Source organism: Leptodactylus fuscus, chromosome 6, assembly GCF_031893055.1.
Source record: "Leptodactylus fuscus isolate aLepFus1 chromosome 6, aLepFus1.hap2, whole genome shotgun sequence".
Classification (NCBI taxonomy): Eukaryota; Metazoa; Chordata; class Amphibia; order Anura; family Leptodactylidae; genus Leptodactylus; species Leptodactylus fuscus.
In genome coordinates this window covers 35,774,811-35,796,728 of record NC_134270.1, presented here as the reverse complement: position 1 = coordinate 35,796,728, position 21,918 = coordinate 35,774,811, and the positions used below count along the sequence as shown (strand labels likewise).

The following is a 21,918-nucleotide window of genomic DNA, read 5'->3' as shown; positions in this document are numbered from 1 at the left end:
TTTGCCGCAGAGAGCATAAAACGCTCAACGGCGCTCACAGCCGGACTCGGAATGACAGGTTTCTTAATACCCCCCCTTTCCCCAACAGGGTTCCCTTTTATCTAAACCAAAATTTGGGTCTAGCATCACAATAAATTGTATTTTCTTTCTGTTTGTAGGTTTGGGAGTCTGTTCCCTATTTAGCTTCTTATGTCAGTCCAGTTCTCAAAGAGAGCAAGAATATTCCTCTGGTTCCCCATGTGTTGGAGCTTAGCTGGAATGGTGAGTACAGAGTCGGCCCGACCTTATCATGTATGATGTAAGCACACATAAAGCACATGGATCTCCTCTGACTTGTCGAAAAGTTTATTAAGAGTTGCACAGGAATGACCCAATATGAAATAGAAGACCCAAAGTTATTTCCTGTAAGGGCTATGTCATGTGTTCCCCTTCCATTCACAATGACCTCTGCACAGGTCACAGAGCATGCCCACAACACTCTCCCATAGAAGTCAGTGAAACATATTCTGTCTGTTTCTTCCTATGTCCATGTGGGTGCTGTAAAGCATTTTTCTACAATTATGTACAGCAAAAGTATAGGTGATTCCCTTTCAAGACTGTACTTACAGCTTCACACTCTAGGGGGAGCTGTTGATGTTCACTGTGAGTTTCTGTGTTTGATTATTTTAGCAGAAAAGAAGTGATCTGTGTTGTCTTTTCTCGCACTACATGTGCAAAAAAAATCCTAAATTACCATGTTAAAAGCTATAGATGACACATGTAGCAGAGTATCTTACTTAGAAATGCTCTGAAAAAGTCATATTTGAATGCCTTTATTAAAAAAGAAAATATATTATATATAACTATATAAATGTGTTATTGCTGTGATCGCACTGACTGATAGAATAAAGGTTACATGGTGTTTTTACAGTACAGTGAGTGCTTTCAAAATGAAATCCGTAAGAAAATGGTGCAGCAATGTTTTGGTTTTTTTTTGTCAAATTCCACTACAGTAGTTGTTTTCCAACCTCCCAGTACATGGAATGGAACATTAAAGGTGTATGCCATTTTTGTAACTCCTATAGAGATGAATGGAAACAGTGTAGCACAGCTTAGGTACACTGTTTCCGCAGCCCCTGTTCTCCTCTGTGGAAATCATGGAAACAGCTTAGAGCAGTATTACCGCTTGGCTGTTGTCCTAAGTCCCACCCTGGTGGTCTGTACTTATGGCCAGGTATCCCTGCAGTGAGCAAGAGTTCAAGGGGCTCTATCAGCAAAATTATGCTAATAGAGCCCCACATATGCGTGAATAGCCTTTAAAAAGGCTATTCAGGCACCGTAAATGTTATATTAACCCCCGGTCCCGTTTTTAAATAAAAGCATTAAAACATATATGCAAATTTGGCTGATAGAGCCCCTTTAAAGGGGTTATCCAGCTTCCAAAAGTTATCTGCAAATGCATCCACAGCCGTGCTAAATCCTCACTGTTCACTTGTGCACCCTTTGCTTGCCTTTATTTTACTTGCTTCTCCTTGTATCACTGTTATTTACATGCAGTGAATCTGTGGACAAACTACATTTCCCATGATTCACCTGCCTGCTCTCATTCTGTGTGGGGAAGCTTAGTGAGCTTGCAAATGCAACATCACAGCAGCATGTGGGAGTGATTTATTACCCCTGATTTTGCTGTAGGGGAAAGTGGAGATGGGAGGGGTACACAGAGAGTGAGAGTAGGCAGATGAATCATGGGAAATGTAGTTTGTCCACAGTTTCACTGCAGGTAAATATCAGTGATACAAGGAGAAGCAAGTAAAATAAAGCCAAGTAAAGGCTGCACAAGAGAACAGTGATGATATAGCACTGCTGTGGATGTATTTGAAGATCATTTGAAGATTTTTAAAGCTGGAAAACCCTTTAAGGCTTAGGCCCCACGTTGTGGAAATGCAGCTTTTTTGTTGCAGATTTTGCTGTGTTTTTTTTCAGCCAAAGCCAACAATGTCTACAAATGGAATGGGGAATATAACAAGGACTCTATGCTTGTACTGTCACTCCTAGCTTTGTCTCAAAAAAATGCAGCAAAATCTGGAACTAAAAAAAACGCTGTTTCTGCAACGTGGTCTTGAAATTGTCAAAGTCCAGTCAGTGATCTTCTAATAAATTTCTTGGTCCCGTAGACTTGTAATGGGGTCCTATTACATGCATGAGCACTACATTTATGAGGATAGATTTACCCCATTGTATTTTCTCTTACTCTTGTCCCCGGTTTCCTGGTAAATACGTGATAGACTTGGATTTGCTTTCAATTACAGTTTGTCTGGTCGTAGTCGGTGCTAGTAGTTTTCCTGGGAGTCCGTCTTGGTAAACTGGGGATGGGGTGGGGCACAGGGGGGAGGGTTGGCGGGCATATACCATATTTAAAAAAAACAACCTGCTGGCTATTTCCTGCAATGTAACACTAAGGGTGCATTCACACTACGTTTCCTGAAGCTTATTCTGAACGTAAATCACGTTCAGAATAAGCGGCGTATAAAGCAGCTCCATTCATTTCTATGGGAGCCGGCATACGAGCGCTCCCCATAGAAATGAATGGGCTGCTTCTTTCACTACGAGCAGTCCCGTTGAAGTGAATGGGAAGTGCCGGCGTATACGGCAAGCTCTGCTCATGCCGAGCCGTACACGCCGGCACTTCCCATTCACTTCAATGGGACTGCACGGAGTGAAAGAAGCAGCCCATTCATTTCTATGGGGAGCGCTCGTATGCCGGCTCCCATAGAAATGAATGGAGCTGCTTTATACGCCGCTTATTCTGAACGTGATTTACGTTCAGAATAAGCTTCAGGAAACGTAGTGTGAATGCACCCTAAAGCTGACCTCACTATGGCCAGAAACATAAGATCACAAGCCTGATGAATTTTGTAAGTCTTGTTATTTCATACAACCATGCGATTTTCTGGGACTTGTTATAGGATTTTACGTTTGCGTGTTTAATAGGTTGTAGACATTTGGTGCTAGTAGGCTGCTTGTAAAGCTCCTCATTTATCAGCATGCCGTGGCTTCATTCATATATGGATCTAATGAAAGGGGTTTCAAGGTGGGAATGATGCCCTCGCGTATTTATGCTTGTATGCCTGTTCCCTGGTAGTATAAAAAGTGTGGGGTATTTGCTTCTCTGTGGCAGTCCCTTAGCATTGTTGTAGCATTGAGGCGTGAACCTACTGTGACCACTGAGTTCAACAATCACACATCGAGGCCTAACTAGAGCCGGGTAAGCAAAGTGTCTGCTTTTCTGTAATAAACTGTCACAAATTGATGATCGCCTTCTCTCCGATTGCGGTCGCGCTGCGGTTGCACACACGTACAGTTGGCATTTCCTTTCTGCATTGGAGTTGCCAAAACCAAAGATTGTATCAAATCCGAAATGTCTGCTTCAGTCTCGTAAATCTTACTGTGTTAAAAATAAGAATCCCACAGTGAGCCAATGCAGCCCATAGTAGTGCGACAACAAAGCTCTGGGGTGAGGATAGCCTCCAGATTTATTACCCCGCGAGTCTTCATAAAATAGCAGTCATTTCCTAAATTGACCATGTTGATGAAAGTTGCAGAATATAATGTATTGTACTAATGAGACTTTCCAGAACCGCCCTTAGCAAACTTTGTTAGACTTTGCTTATAATCCTTTATTTGACTGTAGGATTTGGCCGGACTCCAGACTTCTTTTCGTGGATTTGAACTGGATCGAAATCCAGTTAACCCTTAACTAAATCCAAATAGTAGACACTTTACAGAGCGCCAGAGCAATGTGTGACTGCTAGAAGGAACATCAGGGCATACCGTATTTTTCGGACTATAAGACGCACTTTTTTTCCCCAAAATTTTGGGGGAAAAGAAGGGTGCGTCTTATAGTCTGAAGGTGGCGCCTGGCATCCGCTGTAATAGAGAGGCGGAAGCCGGCAAGTGATAGACGCCATTACAGGTCCCGGGGCCTGCGACATCGCTGCGCTCCTCTGCCCTGCATGAAGCCAGCAGCGGCAGGGGCTCCTCCGTGCCCCCACCGCTGGCTTCATGCATGGCAGAGGATCGTAGCGATGTCTCAGGCCCCGGCGTCTATCCCTCCCCGGCATCCGCCTCTCTAGTACAGCGGATGCCGGGTCAGTATCCGTGGCCCCTTCTCCTGTAAAGTTGCAGGCCGGCTCCTGCGCAGCGATATCGCAGGAGCCGACCTGTTCGGGTGACAGCCGGGAGCCTAATGAGGCTCCCCGGCCTGTCACGGCTATATTAGTATTGCGGCTGGTCTCTATGACCAGCCGTAATACTAATAGACAGAATGTCCCATAGACGGCAATACAGTTGTATTGCCGTCTATGGGACTTGCGATCAAGTGACCGCAGGTTCAAGCCCCCGGGGGGGAATAAAATAGTAAAAAAAAAAAAAAAGCTTTAAAAATATGAAATAAATAAAAGTTCTAAATCACCTCCTGTTTTTTTTTCAATACAAGGTGATCTAAGCAATAGATATCCCCCAAAATGGTATAACTAAAAATTACAGCTGGCCCCGCAAAAAAAACGCTCTATGCATCCCCGTACAGCGGCAGGGTCACCTGTCAATGTGGCCTTGCAGCTGTTGCAAAACTACAACTCCCATATATTAAATATTTTACCAGTTTTTGCTTCAAAATTTTTTTTCCCTATTTTCCTCCTCTAAAACCTGCGTCTTATAGTCCGAAAAATACGGTAACCTGTCCCTTACTACATATGACCTCTTCACATCTTCGTCAGGGCTGTGGGGTTGGTAAGTTAGACTTCTGACTCAAACTTCTAGATTTTTCCTCACTCCGACTTTGATTTTCCCATTGATTTAAGTGGTATGAAATGGGAAAGAATTGTGCCAGTTGACTTAGACGGACCGGGCGGTTATCCAGATTGACAATGTCCAGAGACAAGTCTGGAGCAGCGGTCAGGAGAAGTAAATCTGGCCTAGAGATGACAGAATTCATTACACAGATGCTGATGCAAAGGAAGCAGAAACATGGCTGAAAGAACAGCCACCGCCGCTTCTTCTAAATGGCGAGGGCGAGTTCAGTGCTGAAGTTGATAACTGTTTCAGAAACTCTGTGGAAAAAGTCCTAGAAGCACAACTTTCCTGTCTGGCAAAATGGCAGCAAAGGCAGCAGATATATGACAAGCCTCATTATGTTGTAGGGGTCCATGCATTGTTGTCCATCATTAGATGGATCAGTCTTTAAAGGGATCCTATCATTAAAACACAATTTTTTTCTGCCTACCACGTAGGAATAGCCTTAAGAAAGACTATTCTTCTCCTACCTTTAGATGTCTTCTCCGTGCCGCCGTTCCGTAGAAATCCTGGTTTTCGTCGGTATGCAAATGAGTTCTCTCGCAGCACAGGGGGTGGGCCCCAGTGCTCAAACAGTACTGGGGGGCGTCCCCAATGCTGTGAGAGTACTCTCCAGCGCCGCCTCCATCTTCTTCAGGAACGTCCTCTTCACACGTCTTCTTCCTGCACTGGGGGTCAAACTTGTAGTCCTCTGGCAGAGCCGACTTGCGCATGCCCACAGGCCACAAGAAAATGGCGTCCATTTTTCTTGTGGCCGCGGGCATGTGCAGTCGGCTCTGCCCAAGGCCTAGGAGTTTGACCCCCCAGTGCCGGAAGAAGACGTTCCTGAAGAAGATGGAGGCGGCGCTGGAGAGTTCTCTCGCAGCATTGGGGACGCCGTCAGTGCTGTTTGAGTGCTGGGGCCCACCACCAGTGCTGTGAGAGAACTTATTTGCATACCAACGAAAACCGGGATTTATATCGAACGGCGGCGCAGAGAAGACATCTAAAGGTAGGAGAAGAATAGCCTTTCTTAAGGCTATTCCTACGTGGTAGGCAGAAAAAGTTGTGTTTTAATTATAGGGTCTCTTTAATGTTTAGTCCGTTCTTCTGTTTCCATGACTAAACTGAACACACTGAACCTTTCCATTGGTTGGTTTCACATTTGAGACTGGGTCTATACAAGTGCTGCATGTACCAGCCTGTACACTATGTCGGGAAACGGACTCCCAGCATTCTTGGACTACTATAATACCAGGACATACTGTCCCATTCTGTAATCCCTATGGGAACAATATGTTGCGGATAGGCAGGGACTTCTAGCATCATAGATAATTATAATGCAGGAGTCTGTCTCTGGCATCTTGTACAGACTGGTAAATGCAACACGCATATGGACCCAAATAAATCACTGTAGGAGTAAATAAAATATAACTTTTAATAATCTTTCTTAAAAATGGCCTCAATTTATTTAATGTTTTTTAAATATTTTCTTTAAAAAAACTGTACTATGACCTCATTGATAAAGGGTAACCAATAATTATTAAGTCAATCCCTGTCTGGTACAGCCATTAACAGTTTCATTCCCTGATAGTGTGCCAGGAGCTAATCTGGTATGCCCCAGTACACCTATATATCCCTGGAACTCTAGATGAAATCAGGTGCGAGGAAATCTAGATACAAATCCCTAGTGGTTCCACCTAGGCTGTGAGTAAGGCCAGAGGGAGGTCCTGGAGGCGAAAGCTCTGTGAGCAGTCTCTGTTACTGACAAATTAACCCCCGTATATGATAATGACAGCAGGAGCTATATTGAAACGGAGGATATTCAATACAGTACAGTCTCACGTTCTCACAAGCCGTATTCCACTCAATTACACCTCACACAATGCCCTACTGATCTCAAGTATGCTCCAATTGCCTATGTTAACATTGTTGCCACTTAGGGTATAGTTACATTAGCTCTATTAGTCTCTATTCATGGGCTACGTATCCTAACTAGATAAATACAATATATGGTCCCTGATGTATCCACCACCTATTGTATAAGTTTTCCCTCACACTTCCCTCAACGCGTTTCGCTAGGGGTCTAGCCTAGCTCATCAGGAGGATGATAATGCAGGAGATGATAATATTTGCAGTTAAAACTGCATTTCCCGCGCCCTTGATGGTAGGACACAGTATCAATATGTTCTGTAATCCCTATGGGAACAATATGTTGCGGATAGGCAGGGACTTCTAGCATCATAGATAATTATAATGCAGGAGTCTGTCTCTGGCATCTTGTACAGACTGGTAAATGCAACACACATATGGACCCAGCTTCACGTCCACAACTCGGCAGTGTGAAACCAACCTCAGGCCAGGGCCACACTTGACATAAATGCCACATTTTTACAGTCATGCAGTATTTTACAGTCATGGCAAAATGGATGGGATTCAATGGAATCCTATCACCACTTTGCAGTAAAATACGCGCAGCGATTTCCAAAACCGCGGCGATTTCAATCTGTGCAGTGAGGTGACCAGCGTCAGGCAGGAGCAGGGAAAGCTCCTGTAATTCAGGAAAAGAAGGCGATCAGATTATATACACTGTATGAATATTCTCCAACTCTAGGATACGTCCTGGGAAATGTCTTTCTAGGGGTTGCCAGATCCTGAAAGCGACCTATGATCAGTGGTTTTACTACCAGTATCTGGAACACATTTGCCCCGCAGATATTTCTAATAATACGTGACATTGGTGAGTTGACAGATTTTTTGCGGCTGGGATTGAACAGTAGCTTCTTTCAAGGGTAAGAGCAGAGGGATTTGTCAGTACTGGTTGGTGCGCAGTGTTAAAAGTTCAACCAGGTTTCTATGATGTAGACCAGAGGTGAGCAACCTTTTTTGGATGGAGTGCTGATTTGGAGGTGGGGGGCAGGGGAATCAAAGGTGAAGAATTCTGTGTGCTATGCAATAATTGTAAGGATATTCACCCCTATGTGAAAGTCATAGCAGGCAGTTGCTGTCTCCGGATTAGGCCACCCTTTGGCCCAGACACTACCATGTCAAGCTTCACGCTCCGTTTTCCGCATGGAACCCATTGAAATAAATGGGAAAAAAAACCCTCCCATTGATTTCAATGGGTTCTGCACGGAAAACGGAACCCATTGAAGTCCATTGAATTTTTTTTTTCAGCACTGATTCTGCCGTGACTTATCGTGCCAGAATCAGTGCCAACTTCCTCCGTGTGACTGCCCCCTTAGGGCTGAAGATTGCCATTAATGGAGTGTCCTCCGCTCTGGTGGACCGAGCACAATACTGTATTATAAGGTCATTCCTCTATGGTGAATGGGAAGGGTTGTGTTACGTCATTTCCATTACTGAGACACATTCCCATGTCCGTACTCAGGACATGAATAGTATGGCTGGTGGCTTCATGCATCGGAGCTGTAGAAGAGAAAAAATGGTATTTCATGAATGCAAAACATTTCTTGTCCAGACTTCTTAAAGGTTAAGAACAAGATATTTTTCGCATATAAAGACCCACCTTAGTTCTGGCTGAAGTGTAATGTTGACATAAGCAGACATTTTGGAAATATCTTGTGTTAAAAAACATTGCAAAAAATTCCAGACATAGAGACAACAAACTCTTCAAGGAAATCTGTAAAAACTGCAACCTCCTTACCATTTCCCATATGCAAGCAAAAGTTCTCCAAAAAGACCATGGATACCCTATATCTGCCCGCAACACAATGTCTACCTAACTCTAGAAGGCCCAAAAGTGGTTTCCCATTAGTAACATGATCCACAAGATACTGTGTTTATATGTAAAACTTGTGGACCCCTATTAGGACAGGGAAAAAGCAGGCAGTAAGGAGTTAATATATAAATAATAGTAAACTTAAGCTCTTTTGAGTCTCTTATTAAAATAGTAAGGTGAAAACAATAAAAAGTGTCTGTCAGGGATACTGGACAAATGGTGGCGGACTCCCCTTGTATTGTCCATTCCACTGCCAGCAGGAACTATAGAGGGATAGGATAGGAAAAATGTATGTTTTGTAGTAGAGACTGCCCACTTCTGTGCTGCAGGTATATTAATTGCCATTAGGATATGTGCATACAGTATATCCAGTGTACTTATTGTACTAAAAACGTACCCGGTATAATGATATAAGGACATCTCCAATTATACAGATCCCACACCCCTGCCCAGACCAGTACTGGGGTGCCACACAACAACAGCCACCGCTCCTGTAGGATTAGGAACCCCAGCAGCTCTACTGGTTGTGGCTGTGGATCCCATTGATATCCCCTTTCCACAGGGAAAAAAATCCTATTAAGGCTGGTCTTACACGACTGTAGTTTAAGACCGCATATGGTCTTATTGAGGGTTTTCAATTGCGGACCATTTACGGACACATTATACTCAATGCGACCTCTTACACCACCGGATATTTTATCCGTGGTGTGCCGGGCCACAACCGAGGTCCGCACTTTATAGAACATGTCCGTAATGGCCGCAATTCACGGCACTGCACGAACTTGCCCATAGAACTCTATGGGCGAATGCGGCAGTTTACGGGCATCAGTCTATGTTACTAATCAGCAACTTGCAGACCGTAAAAGCCAGAACTGCATGTAGTGTAAACGCTGCGGGAAAAATCACAGCGTTTTACATTCAGGACAAATTGGTTGGGATTCTAGCGAATCTCTTGCCCACTCTTCGCAGAGTGCTGCCGCGAGGCAGACGCCACGGCTGATTCAGCCACGGAATCTGCCTAAAGAAAGGGCAGCTCTCTTCTTTTTTAGCGGCAACCGGCCTCTGGCGGAAAAAAGAACGCAAGCCGTCTCTATAGACCACCATTGTGAGGGGCGGATTATGACAGGCAGCCATTGATCCCGAGAATGGGGCTCAGATTCTCCAGTCTGTGTAGGAGGATGTCTTAATTCTCTCTCAAGATCAGAGGTTGGGAAAAGTAGGGTTAGTCAACTTTTGTCCTCATGGGAGATAAACGACCACCAAGGATGTCTAACCGCTACTTACTCTTCTGCCCCCATTGAAAATGCATGCTCTCTTGGCTGGGGGTGCACGGGAAGGGTCAGGAGGAATATCCATCGGCCAAAGACTGAAAGCTGTCTAACCTTAAAGGGGTTATTCGGCTTTTCAAAACTGATATCCTATTTATAGGGTAGGAAATATATCTTAGATCAGCAGTGGTTTGACTGGAGGGACCCCCGCAGATCAGCTATTTCCCCTGACAGCGGGATCTCCACTTTTAGCACGCCATACCGTCAATAGAGGTGGTTGAGTACTTCAGTGGTTGCCCCATAGGCTCCCAAACGCCATTCTTAGAATTATGGCGAGTGAGTCCTACAGCTTGTACCATCGTAGGGAAACAACTGATCTGTGAGGACCCCCACTATTCTAAAATTGATGTCCTATGTTATATATAAGGCATCAGTTTTGATAATCCCATTAAACGTTCTACAAAATAATGAGAGTATCTGTAAAGCTGTTCAGCATTTGCTATGGGTTTGATAAAAAAAGGGAACTTCTGCTTTCAGACTAGCGCCCCTTTAAGCTGCAGGCAGTGTGTGATGGACGTCACTCTTTTCCTTGATAATCAAATGAGGATGAAACTCATTCCATGGAGAAATATTTATCTTGGCCGCTCTGTGGTCTAGTAGAGGTTCCTTGTATTACTGAGGTATTTTATAGGTCAGGATGACGGATTTTGGCCGAGGTAGAGCGGTGAGGTACGTCAGGTGATGTGACGCTCGCAGGAATGCTCCGCTACATGGCACCAAGTCTTTCAAGTTATAAAATGGCCATAATAAGAGGCGGAGCGCGCAGCCAAGTTTCTCTTGTCGTTAGGAGGACGGTGAGCGAGAATGTATATTTACCACATGACATAAATCAGGGGGCGACTTGTACATCATCATCCTCCGAGCAGTTTCTGATTTATGTCATGGATTCTGACACGTACAGGACGGCTTCCAAAGTCACTGTAAAACTGTAGCCTGCAGCTTAACCCCTGACAGCCCAAAGGCTGCTCCTTTCTGCTAGAACGGGGGTGCACCGGGCACATTCACCTCCTGGGCACCTTCCAAACTGCACTCAGGATTTCTGTCCTTTTTAGGCAATGTTTACTGCTTCTGACTTGGCCGGCAAAGAATGTGAAGAGAGAAAAGAGCAAGTAGTATGATGGTGGGGGGAAGAGGGGGGAAAGAGTAGGACGAAGCAGAAGGACGGCTGGTAATGTGCTCAGGATGTACATGAGGCAAAGAACATTGTGCTCAAGTCGTCATAGGTGCTGCATTGTTCCTGTACAGGGCACTTTCCGGGTTGTTAACCCTTTGTAATTGCGAAAGCCCCTTTCTGTTATTTTTCGTCTTGTGCGCTGCTGTCTTGTAGTCTATATGGTATTTTTTCTATTTTAGTCTCTGCTTTGTTTTGTCTAAGAAAAAATATATCCTTGTTTTGTCTAGTTTGATAAAACTAGCAACCCCATGATGGTTAGTGTAGTCCGTCAGGCGTTGTTACTGTCCGTCCTGTCAAGCATTTGGCGCTTTCATTGTGATGCTCCTATGATGAGCAAAACTGATGCAGCAGTGAGCGAGGTCTTTGAACACATTTTTTTTGTGGAATCTGGAAATTTTGGCTTGTATCTCTTACACGGCCAGGATTGTCCAGCTAAGGCTTCATTGATGGCTTCATCAGGAGTCTCCATCTAAAAAAAATTTTTGCAATATTTTGCAGGAATATTGCATGAATGTTAGAGCATGCAGCGCTTTTCACCCCGTCAAAATGGCTGACATTGCCAACTTACCCCTGACTCATTTCTATGGCTCCATACACACACCAATTTATTTATTACTGTATAAGCAATGCCGCCCCTGCTACCTCTTGTGTCATCCTCTCTACCTCATAGATTATAAGCTCTTGCGAGCAGGGCTCTCAGTCCCATTGTGTGAAATGACGTTCTTTGTTATGTATCTGTCTGTATTTGAACCCTACAAATTGTACAGTGCTGTGGAATATGTTGGCGCTATAGAAATAAAATGTATTATTATTATTATCATGGGCCCGTGTATGAGCCCAGGAAAAATCTCAAGACCGGTTCTATACCTGTCTGTTTCGTGGCCTGGGCCCACTGAGGACAATGAAAGAGGTACAGAGGCACACGGAGATCATCTATGTGCCGTCCATGCTTTTCAGTTATGGCCTGGCATGTAGCCTTAGGATGTTACTGAAGATAGATAGATAGATCGATAGATAGATATGAGAGGGATAGATGGATAGAAAGAAAGAAAGAAAGAAAGAGATAGATATGAGATAGATAGATAGATAGATAGATAGATAGATAGATAGATAGATAGATAGATAGATAGATAGATAGATAGATAGAATAAATAGATAGGAGATAGATAGATGGATGGATAGATAGATAGATAGATAGATAGATAGATAGATAGATAGATAGGAGATAGATAGATAGACAGATAGATAGATAGGAGAGGGATAGATGGATGGATAGATAGATAGATAGATAGATAGATAGATAGATAGATAGATAGATAGATAGGAGAGGGATAGATGGATAGATAGATAAATAGATAGGAGATAGATAGGAGAGGGATGGATAGATAGATAGATAGATAGATAGGAGAGGGATAGATGGATAGATAGATAAATAGATAGGAGATAGATAGATAGGAGAGGGATAGATGGATAGATAGGAGAGGGATAGATAGATAGATAGATAGATAGATAGATAGATAGATAGATAAATAGATAGGAGATAGATAGATAGGAGAGGGATAGATAGATAGATATGAGAGGGATAGATAGATAGATAGATAGATAGATAGATAGATAGGAGATAGATAGATAGATAGATAGATAGATAGATAGATAGATAATAGATAGATAGATCGTAGAGAATCTCAGTTCTTGTGTACCCCCTGCAGGCTGTTTTCTGCTCAGGGGCCCTCCATTATACCAGACATCCCTGTAATCCGCTTATAAGAATCACTGCTGCTTGTACATCCCTCTCCGGTACTGGCAGTATGTTATGGAATACATCATAGTGCAGGCTTGCTAGTATAATGTGTGGCGCCTAGGTGAAGTCTGAATGCCGCAGACTAACAATTGGATGTTCTGAATTTATTATCATGCTTCAGTGAACCAGAGATCTTCCAGTTACATGCTCCATGTTTCTGACTGTGGTCTCCCATTTTAACGTTCTCCCTCCTGTTCCTAGTGACCTCCTCGGATCTCCTGCTGTCAGGGATGAGGACCTTAGAGCATGTCTCTGTGACAGTGACCATCACACACCCATGGCGGGGGAATGTGCAAGTACAGCTGTATTGTCCAAGTGGAATTTCATCCCTCATAGGAGCCACGAGGAAGATGGACGCGTGAGTATCCATATATATAGTTTTCAGGGTTATAATGGCTGATCTGTATCGCTGCTTTATATAACTTTTATTCTTCTTATTATAAGTGACCCCAGTGGCTTCACTGACTGGACCTTCTCCACAGTTCGCTGTTGGGGAGAGAATGCAGAAGGGACTTACAGACTTCTGGTCACTGACGTAGGTAAGATTAAGGATTGGCTGACACTATTCCTCTCTAAACCCACATATATAAAGTATGCAATGCATTTCCTAGTATGTCCTCATGTCCAGAACCTTCCATACTGCATTAAAGGGGTTGTCCTATAACAAGGATCCTATCTATACTTCTAGCTTATGTGGATTTAAGACTTTTCCTAAATACATTGCTTTATCAAAACTGCTTTGTTTGGCCGCTATCTTAATTTATTCACGTCATTGTTTACATGCGTTTCTATGACCATGGGACCACGGGCTCAGTCCCTCAGTGATGTAGCTGCCTGCTCTCGGGGGGGGGGGCTGAGTGTTGGAAGCAACTCTGAGCTGTGTATGTCTCAATGGAGCTCCTCAGATAGGGAGGTAAGAGCTCGGGGATTACTGTGCTATCTTCAGCTCTTCCACTTATCAGCCGGTTTAATTGAATTTGGCTGATAAGGGCTGAGATAGGGAGTCCAGTACCTCTGTATGTATTACAAACTGACTCAAATCCAGCCCTGCTACATCAGCCTCTACATCAGCTTCATACTGTGGTAATTCATTTACAACCAATCCCTCATTACTGACTGCAAACATAGCAGATAACAGAGCAAGTGAAACCCCGCCCACCAATGTGCTGAGAAAACCAGGAAGTGAACAGAGCACACAGCCTGCAGGTTGGTGAACAAGAGTTATGGGAAATGACCTTTAAGTGAAATGACCGATATTGTGGCCGAGCTGCAATACCACACACAGCCTGTAGACTGATTTGGTGCTGTTTGTGGAAGAAAAAAACATTTTCTCTCACGGGTGGACACTTACTGACGGGTTTCCGTCGCCTGTCCAGTTTCTTGGGCAGAGGATGGAAACCCACAAAGCAGAGACCGGGCACAGGTGTGAACCTGCCCTAACTTGCATTTGTTTCAGCTATGCTGCCTACCCCTCTGCACTCTCTATACTGGAGGGAAGGTCGTGTATGACGGCCCCTAACACTAAAAACAGTAAAAAGTCTACTCCTACTTCCCATAATAACCGTCTATTCCTCACACAGGAGATGAACCTCTTAAAGGAGGAGTTTTCCAGACATGGCAGCTAACGCTCTACGGCTCCTCATGGACAACTGAGGATGTGGCTGAAAGAAGGAGGTAAGACGCTTCTGTATATTCTCCCTTTTAGTTCACATTATTCCTAGTATAAGTTGAGCTGCTCTGTATATAGATATATGGGGACGGCCATATCCTCAGACATTATCTTGTTTTCCCCAGGTTGGTAGAGCTGTCACAGGGTGGTCAGTTTCTCAATGATAATTTCTCACTACCTTGTCCCCCTGGACTGGAGATTTCTGAACAGGATGGGTATACAATCACCAATAACACCCTGCGGGTAAGTTTCTCTATATGGATCCATGCTTAGGAAGTGCAGTCTTAAAGAGATTACGATTTAAAGGGATCCTATCATTGGATACCCATTTTTTCTGACTGAGGGTGCATGCACACTGAGTAACGCCGGGCGTGTATGAGAGCCGTACACGCCGGCATTACAGCAGACTGCCGAACACTTCCCATTCACTTCAATGGGAGCGCTCGTAACAGCGGCGTTTACGAGCGCTCCCATTGAAGTGAATGGGAAGTGTTCGGCAGCCCTGCTGTAACGCCGGCGTGTACGGCTCTCATACACGCCCGGCGTTACGTAGTGTGCATGCACCCTAAGGCGTAAGAATTGCGTTAAGGCTATTCTTTTCCTAGCTTTAGACGTCTTCTCCACGCCGCCGTTTGGTAGAAATCCAGGTTTTCTTCAGTATGCAAATGAGTTCTCTCGCAGCACTGGGGGCGTCGCCAATGCTGTGAGAGAAATCTCCAGCGATGCCTCCATCTTCTTCTTGAACCACCTCTCCCTGTGTCTTCTTCCGTCCTGGGTTTCAATCTTCTAGGCATGCTCAATCTGCTCTGCCATCGGGCCTCAGGTAGAGCCGACTGTGCATGCCCATTGCCACAGCCGGCTTACACAGTAAGCACAGCTGGGCACATAGAGCTTGAATGAAGTTGTAGTGCACATGCTTGACCACTCCGCCATTCACACTCTTCCTCCTTGGGGCCATTCAGTGAGAAGTAGTGGGACAGTCTTAAGGATCCCCATCATTAGTGCCCGCAGTTGGATCTTTATCAGTTTGACATTTGTGATCAAAACCTTTTGGTAATTTTTTATTTTTTTGTTCTTTTTCATCAGTTTGCCTTTCTTTCTTTTCCTAGACCCTCATGCTGCTCGGCTGTTTTGCTGTGTTTTGGTCGCTGTACTACACGGTAGAGCTCTACCTTTCCAGGATTTCCAGTACTGGCGATCTGGACCTAAGCTGTGAAGGTTCCTCCTGCCTCGTATCCCGACACCAGAGAAGTTCCAGTCCCCGCCAGTTGGAGGCGGGCATTGAGACAGAATCCTTGCCTCTATGTGGCATCCATGACACTGCTGTAGAGTATGAGGAAGATGAGGACAGTATGGAGCACAGTGCACTATACCGGCATCAGCCCCCCTCCAAACAGTTTAGAGTAACAGTTGAGAATGGGACAGAGCCCCGGTACAATGTGACGTCTGACTTTCAGGTGCACAAGGACACAATAAGACACGATACTCGTGATAGCGATACAAACCTAAATGAGTATGGATAAGAGAAAGCGGCACCAGCTATCGCCAAATGGACGTCATGTTTTTGATACATCAGAGTATTTTATTTAAGGTGATCTGCCTTACCCATTGCTTTATTATTATCTTGTACGGATGACTTATTATTGGGTTGCGGAACTTAAATACCGATTGTCGGCGCGTCTCATGGCGAATGACGTGTTGGCAGCTGCTGGCACAAGCACTGAGCTTTCAGGTAGTTTACAGCAACTATTGTGGGCAGCTGTCTGGACTAAGGCCTTATTCACACAATGGTGAAAAATGGTATCAATGAGAGGGAAAAGGGTCTATTCTCATGTCCGTCTTTTTTTGACGGACCGTTTTTCATGACCCTGAAACGTGCACTATCCTTATCCAATGTCACGGGCACACGGACCCAATGGAAGTTAATGGATCCACTTTTAACAGATCTAAAACAGAATTCCAGGGGGCCACACGGTGGCTCAGTGGTTAGCACTGCAGCCTTGCAGCGCTGGAGTCCTGGTGTTCAAATCCCGCCAAGGGCAAAAAACCATCTGCAAGGAGTTTGTATGTTCTCCCTGTGTTTGCATGGATTTCCATCCCATATTCCAAAGACATACTGATAGGGAAAAAATGTACATTGTGAGCTCTATGTGGGGCTCACAATCTACATTAAAAAAAAAAAAATTATAAAAAAAAAAAAACAGAATTCAAGTTCAATCTGTTAAAAAACAGAGCAGTGGATCTCCAAAAAGAAAAATCAGTGAAATTCATCTCTTTTGGGAGGGGAGGGGAGTTTGTTTTTGTTTGTTTTTTGGGTGGTCCGTTAAAAATGGAGGACACTCGGCCATCAAAGACAGATGATTCCAACTGTTAGATCCATCAAAAACGCCACTGTAATGTGAATAAGGCCCAACTGTCTATAGATTATGAAGGATGGTCTTAAAGGGGTATTCCAATTACTAAGAGGATCTATCCCTTCTGAACTTCTTGTATTCCCCATGAATTATTCTCAAGGATTTTTTCTTCTGAGTTTTTCGTTGTGTTGGTCACTCTATTGTTCCTCCTAGAAATGTATGAACTGGATGATACCATTTTCCTATGTCATAGGGGTGTGTCACAAAAGTTTGATACTGTTAGCATTGATTAGATAGTGTGAAAGTCTATGGATGAATGCCCCCCTCTAGTAATACAGTCTGCTGTATTCATAAATTGCCAGGAGGAAGAACAGAGGAACTGTATAAAGTAGTCTCCTAAGGAAAAATTAGATAATACTGAATTGTATTCCATGTGGAATATAAGTATTTACTAAATCTCACGTGACGGGAGCGGGTATGACATAAATGCCTGTTGGGTGTGGGTCCCGTCTCTATGCCTCACACCTATTGGCAAAATGGGGACCCCTACCCACCGATTTATGCTGGCTGCTTATAGAAGTCAGTGCAGAGATGGATTTGCTTGAAGTCTGTTGGAATTAATGGGGTTGCTGGGAGGAGATGGACCGTCCCAATCCCCGGGTCACGTGATCAGATTCCCAGGTTGCTCCACCCCCTTTCTCCTTCTGGAACAGGTAAGTGATTTTACACACCCCGAACAACTTCTTTATTAAAAGCAAGCATTGTTCTTCCTATAGATGAGGGTCCTGGTCCTGCACTGAGGGCATAGCCTGTGACCGGGAATATCCCTTTAAACCGTGTATTGAAATGCTGGAACAGTTTGTAACTATTTTTATTTTTCTGATTTTACGTTAATACGGGTGAAAGTTATTTTCAAGCAGTGTAAAGGAACACTAAATCTTAAGACACGTTTTCTATGAGACTCTTTTTACTATGTCGTGACTTTTTGTATAGGAATCTGAAACCCCTACTGTGTAAATGATCCTAAATCCCATTCATACGCGGTGTCTCTTCTAATGATCACGTCGTACTTAACCAAAGTTGCCTCTAAATCTGAAGCTACAGCATGTGGAAGTAACGTTACCAAGAGCGATCCTTATTGCTGCCGGGGTACGGAGAGTATTCCTCCCATTTACAGCTTGTTTGACCCTTCATGTTCCCTTATTCAAAACGCCGCTTTCCATCATGCCAAAGGGAAATGCACATGGTGATATGGTTTGTGATTCTTGTGGTTTATGTTCTTAAGTATTGCGCGTTTTTGTTATTTTTGTAAAAGAGTCCAAAACTGGTCATGTGACAAAGAGCAGCCCAATAGTAAGGAAAATAGAAAGATCTGAAGTTGTGTTCATATCTAATGGCCGCAGTGGATTTCCAAATTTACAGCTGAAATTCTACAGTTTTGAAGATATTTCCAAAAACTGTGGTAAAAATCGCAACGTGTGAACAGATCTGTGATGTACACAATATACATTTAAAGAGGACCTGTGAGTGATCCTGGCTAGAGATGAGCGAGTACTATTCGAAACGGCCTATAAGAATGAATGGAAGCGGCCGGCACGCAGACTTTGCCAGCGACCGGCCGCATAACCCCCTGCAGGCCATCTGCGTCCACTCATTCCTATGGGTGCGTGCTATTCAAAACGGCCGTTTTGAATAGTACTTGCTCATCTCTAGTCATGACATGTTTAAGTCCCTCTATCACCCATAATAGAACATTCATGGAGTATCTTTTATTAGAACTTTCCGTTGTAATATTCCTCTGTTGTTCCACCTGGAAATGTAGGAATAAATTGAAAACTGGGTGTTCTCAATTGGGGGGGTGCCCTCTGGGGCATCTTTCCTAGAGCTCTGCATCATGTTCTTCCTCTGTTATTTCTAAGGGTCAGTCCACACGGGGTATTTTGAGGCCGTTTGTTCCGGCTCCCGAAAAAAAGAAGTGACGTGCTCCTTCTTCCAGGCGGATTTGCCTCGTGACATCCGCCTGAAGACACTCCCTCCCGACTAGGCTCATTCATTTGGGCCTAATCCGGAGCGGAGTGCGCGACTGGATGCCGGTGCACTGACATTCAATCGCAGCTACCCGTATTTTGGTCCGGAACCTGAGGCGGCCTTGCAGTTATCAATTTATTTATACATTTTCAGGAGGGACAACAGAGGAACAGCACAGAATCATTTTAAGGAAAGATTCTTCAGAATGATTTTCTCAGATTCGCACAAGACAAGTAGGAGATATCCACATAAAATGTTTACAGTCTAAAGAATACCGCAATTGCATACATTTTGGGATTTTTGCAGTTGACTTTGGAGTGACCAGTGATGGCGCCTGTGTGAAATTATCATTATTAGGTTTTACTTTGTGGTGGTCTGGGTTACTGGAATGTGTTACACGGCGGCCTCGACAATTGGCTCTAACCCGAGCAGAATGATGTCATTTATTGTACGCACAAGGCAAAGCTCCAATAATCTGACCTTAACACATACCATGTAGGGCCACCACATGACAATGTAGCTGAGGAGATGTTTGAAACATCATCGGATGCTTTATGGCATTATATTTATGACAAGACTTGAGACTAGGATTATTGTGGTCTTCCAAAAAATGTGTATACAGCCCTGAACATCTAGAACCGCCCCTGCTTAGTCCAGTTCCAAAGCCCCGCCCACGTGGCCAGATCCTGCCCCACTGCTGCTACAGAAAATCCAGTAAAATTACAATTCAGAACGTTGTCCTGTTATGAGTAATGTGCAATGGATCCTTGGAATTTACAATCTGTTTTCATGAACTGCTATATGTAAGCGTGACTTCCGTTCCTCTAAATGGGTAAGGTAGTAAGCACATGGATGTGTGCGAGCTTTCTTCAGGTGTATTCAGACAGGCATGGAAATATCAGCAGGTGTGAATTCACCCTAAGGTTATTGAATAACCTGCACTACGTGGAAAATTGCAAAAATAATACAAAAAAGAAACGAATTGTAATAAAGATAGTAAAAGAGGTTGGAGATATTAATATATTACTGGTGTGGAGAAATTGAGGTTTACATATATAATATACATATGATCCATAAGGGCAGTTGTCCACAGCAACCAATCACAGCTCTGCTTTCAGGATTTAAGAGCAAAGTTTGGAATGAAAGCCGTGCTGCGATTGGTTACCTTGGGCAACCCTGTGATAAATTTCCCTGTATTCTTCGCTTTTATGATTTAATTTATTGGTTGATTGTTATTTTATGAGAGGACGTTGTGGGGGGTTTTGATGACGAAGAGATGAATGTTTTGTTGGAATTTTTATTTTAAGGGCAATAAAAGGTTTTACAAAGTTTTCTGTCTGTTTTCTGGATATGAGTGGGATCTAGTACATCTAAAAAGGGCCTGGCCTAAAGGGGAGATGCACAACCTTAAAGAGGACCTTTCATCAGATTGGGCACAGGCAGTTCCATATACTGCTGGAAAGCCGACAGTGCACTGAATTCAGCACATTGTCGGCTTTCCCGATCTGTGCCCCAGGTAAAGCGCTACCGGTACTGTAGCGCTTTACAGTCAGAAGGGTGTTTCTGACCGGAACGTCCTTCTGCACAGCAGCGCCTATCGCGCTGTACTGTGGAGCGGGGAGGAACGCCCCTCCCATCCTGATAATACTCGTCTATGGGCAAGAACTGTGAGCGGAGGGAGGGGCTTACAGTCTAGTGTCTTCGCTGGGCTCTAAGGAATGCCTTCGTCCGACATTACCATAGCCTTGTACCAGTTTCTTACCGCCAAGCGATGACACTGAGCTGTAAGGCCATCTCTTCTGACAATGGCACAAATAAATGCCGAAACTAATGGCACAGCATCAATGCTGACAGGGCGCTGAATTCAGTGTAAGATTTCTAGTGGTATATAGTACCGCGGGTGCCTGAGGAAGTCAAAGACCCTCTTTAAAAGGCTTGTCAAAGATAATGGATTTTCCGGCCTATCCTTAGGCTAGGCCATAACTATCTGATTGTTAAGGAGGATGGACCCTGCACCACTCAGCTGTACAAGGCCACATATGGCGACACAGCAGCCATGGTCAGTGCCTTAGTAATCCTGATTCGTCACAATCGTACCTAAGTGGATGTAGGTAGGCATCTATTAATGAAGAACCCGTTTTAAGCAACCTTCTGTTCTTCCATTTTGTTGCTGTAGATTAGAGGTAACTCCTTCACATAGCGAACTATGCTGCTTCTTCTCACGTAGATTCAACCACACATATATCCTAACTGCTATGAGCTCAGGGCTGATCTCATCTATCTGCTCTCTTCTCTTCCCCTCCTTCCTCTTATGGCAGCACAGCATTAACTTCTTAAGGACATTGTTATTTTGGGCATTGAGATGACGGCATTTTTTCCTCTTTTCGTATTACTGCTTGGATCGTTTTTACAGCATTCACTGTGCAACATCAGTGACATAACCTTTTTTTTCCTGGAGATCAGAACTAAACAAAAATTTTTTGGTTCTCTAAGGGGGCGTTCACACTACTGTCGGTGTCCGACATGTAGTGTCCGCTCCTAGTGTCCGCTCAAAATCTGTCACGGACACTAGGAGCGGACACTAGATGTCATTCACTTGAATGGGCATCGGGTGCGTTCTTTTGCACTCCGTGCCCGTCCTTCCCTGTCTGCAAGAGAAGATGTCCGACTTCTCAAGCGGACAGAGGAACCCTGCATGAATGAAAAAGAGGGAGAGACACATGTAGACTGCTGCAGATAACAGTAGGTTTTATTTCCAAATGCTTAGGGCGGGTTCACACTTGTGCCCAATCTCCACTTTGTGGTTTTCCGTCTTCTGCCCGAGAAACTGGACAGGAGATGAAACTCAGCATTCAGTGTCTGCCCGTGAACGTCTTCTGGTCTCCGCAGCAAAAACTTTTTTTTTTTCTTTAAACTGGACACAAAGTCCTCCATGTCCGACTTTGTAGTATCTGGATAAAAAAAAAAAAATGGTTTCGCCACAGAGAGGCAGAAGATGCTCGTGGGCGGACAC

The 21,918-nt window shown here is 44.1% G+C and overlaps 2 protein-coding genes across 2 annotated transcripts in view; both read left to right on the top strand.

Moving 5' to 3' along the window:
• The window catches only part of BACE1 (beta-secretase 1), a 61,741-nt gene extending 60,496 nt beyond the window's left edge, over window positions 1-1,245 (top strand). Inside the window, exon 10 of the transcript XR_012716987.1 lies at window positions 1,236-1,245. The gene's annotated coding sequence lies outside the window, so the exon portion shown is untranslated. The remainder of the gene's footprint in view (window positions 1-1,235) is intronic.
• Window positions 1-20,209, top strand: part of PCSK7 (proprotein convertase subtilisin/kexin type 7) — a 33,843-nt gene extending 13,634 nt beyond the window's left edge. The window contains exons 11-16 of the mRNA XM_075279707.1: window positions 159-261; window positions 13,056-13,212; window positions 13,299-13,393; window positions 14,435-14,528; window positions 14,649-14,766; window positions 15,633-20,209. Of these exons, the coding sequence (XP_075135808.1) occupies window positions 159-261; window positions 13,056-13,212; window positions 13,299-13,393; window positions 14,435-14,528; window positions 14,649-14,766; window positions 15,633-16,046 (981 nt within the window). The 3' untranslated portion in view covers window positions 16,047-20,209. The remainder of the gene's footprint in view (window positions 1-158; window positions 262-13,055; window positions 13,213-13,298; window positions 13,394-14,434; window positions 14,529-14,648; window positions 14,767-15,632) is intronic.
• Window positions 20,210-21,918: the final 1,709 nt, after the last annotated feature.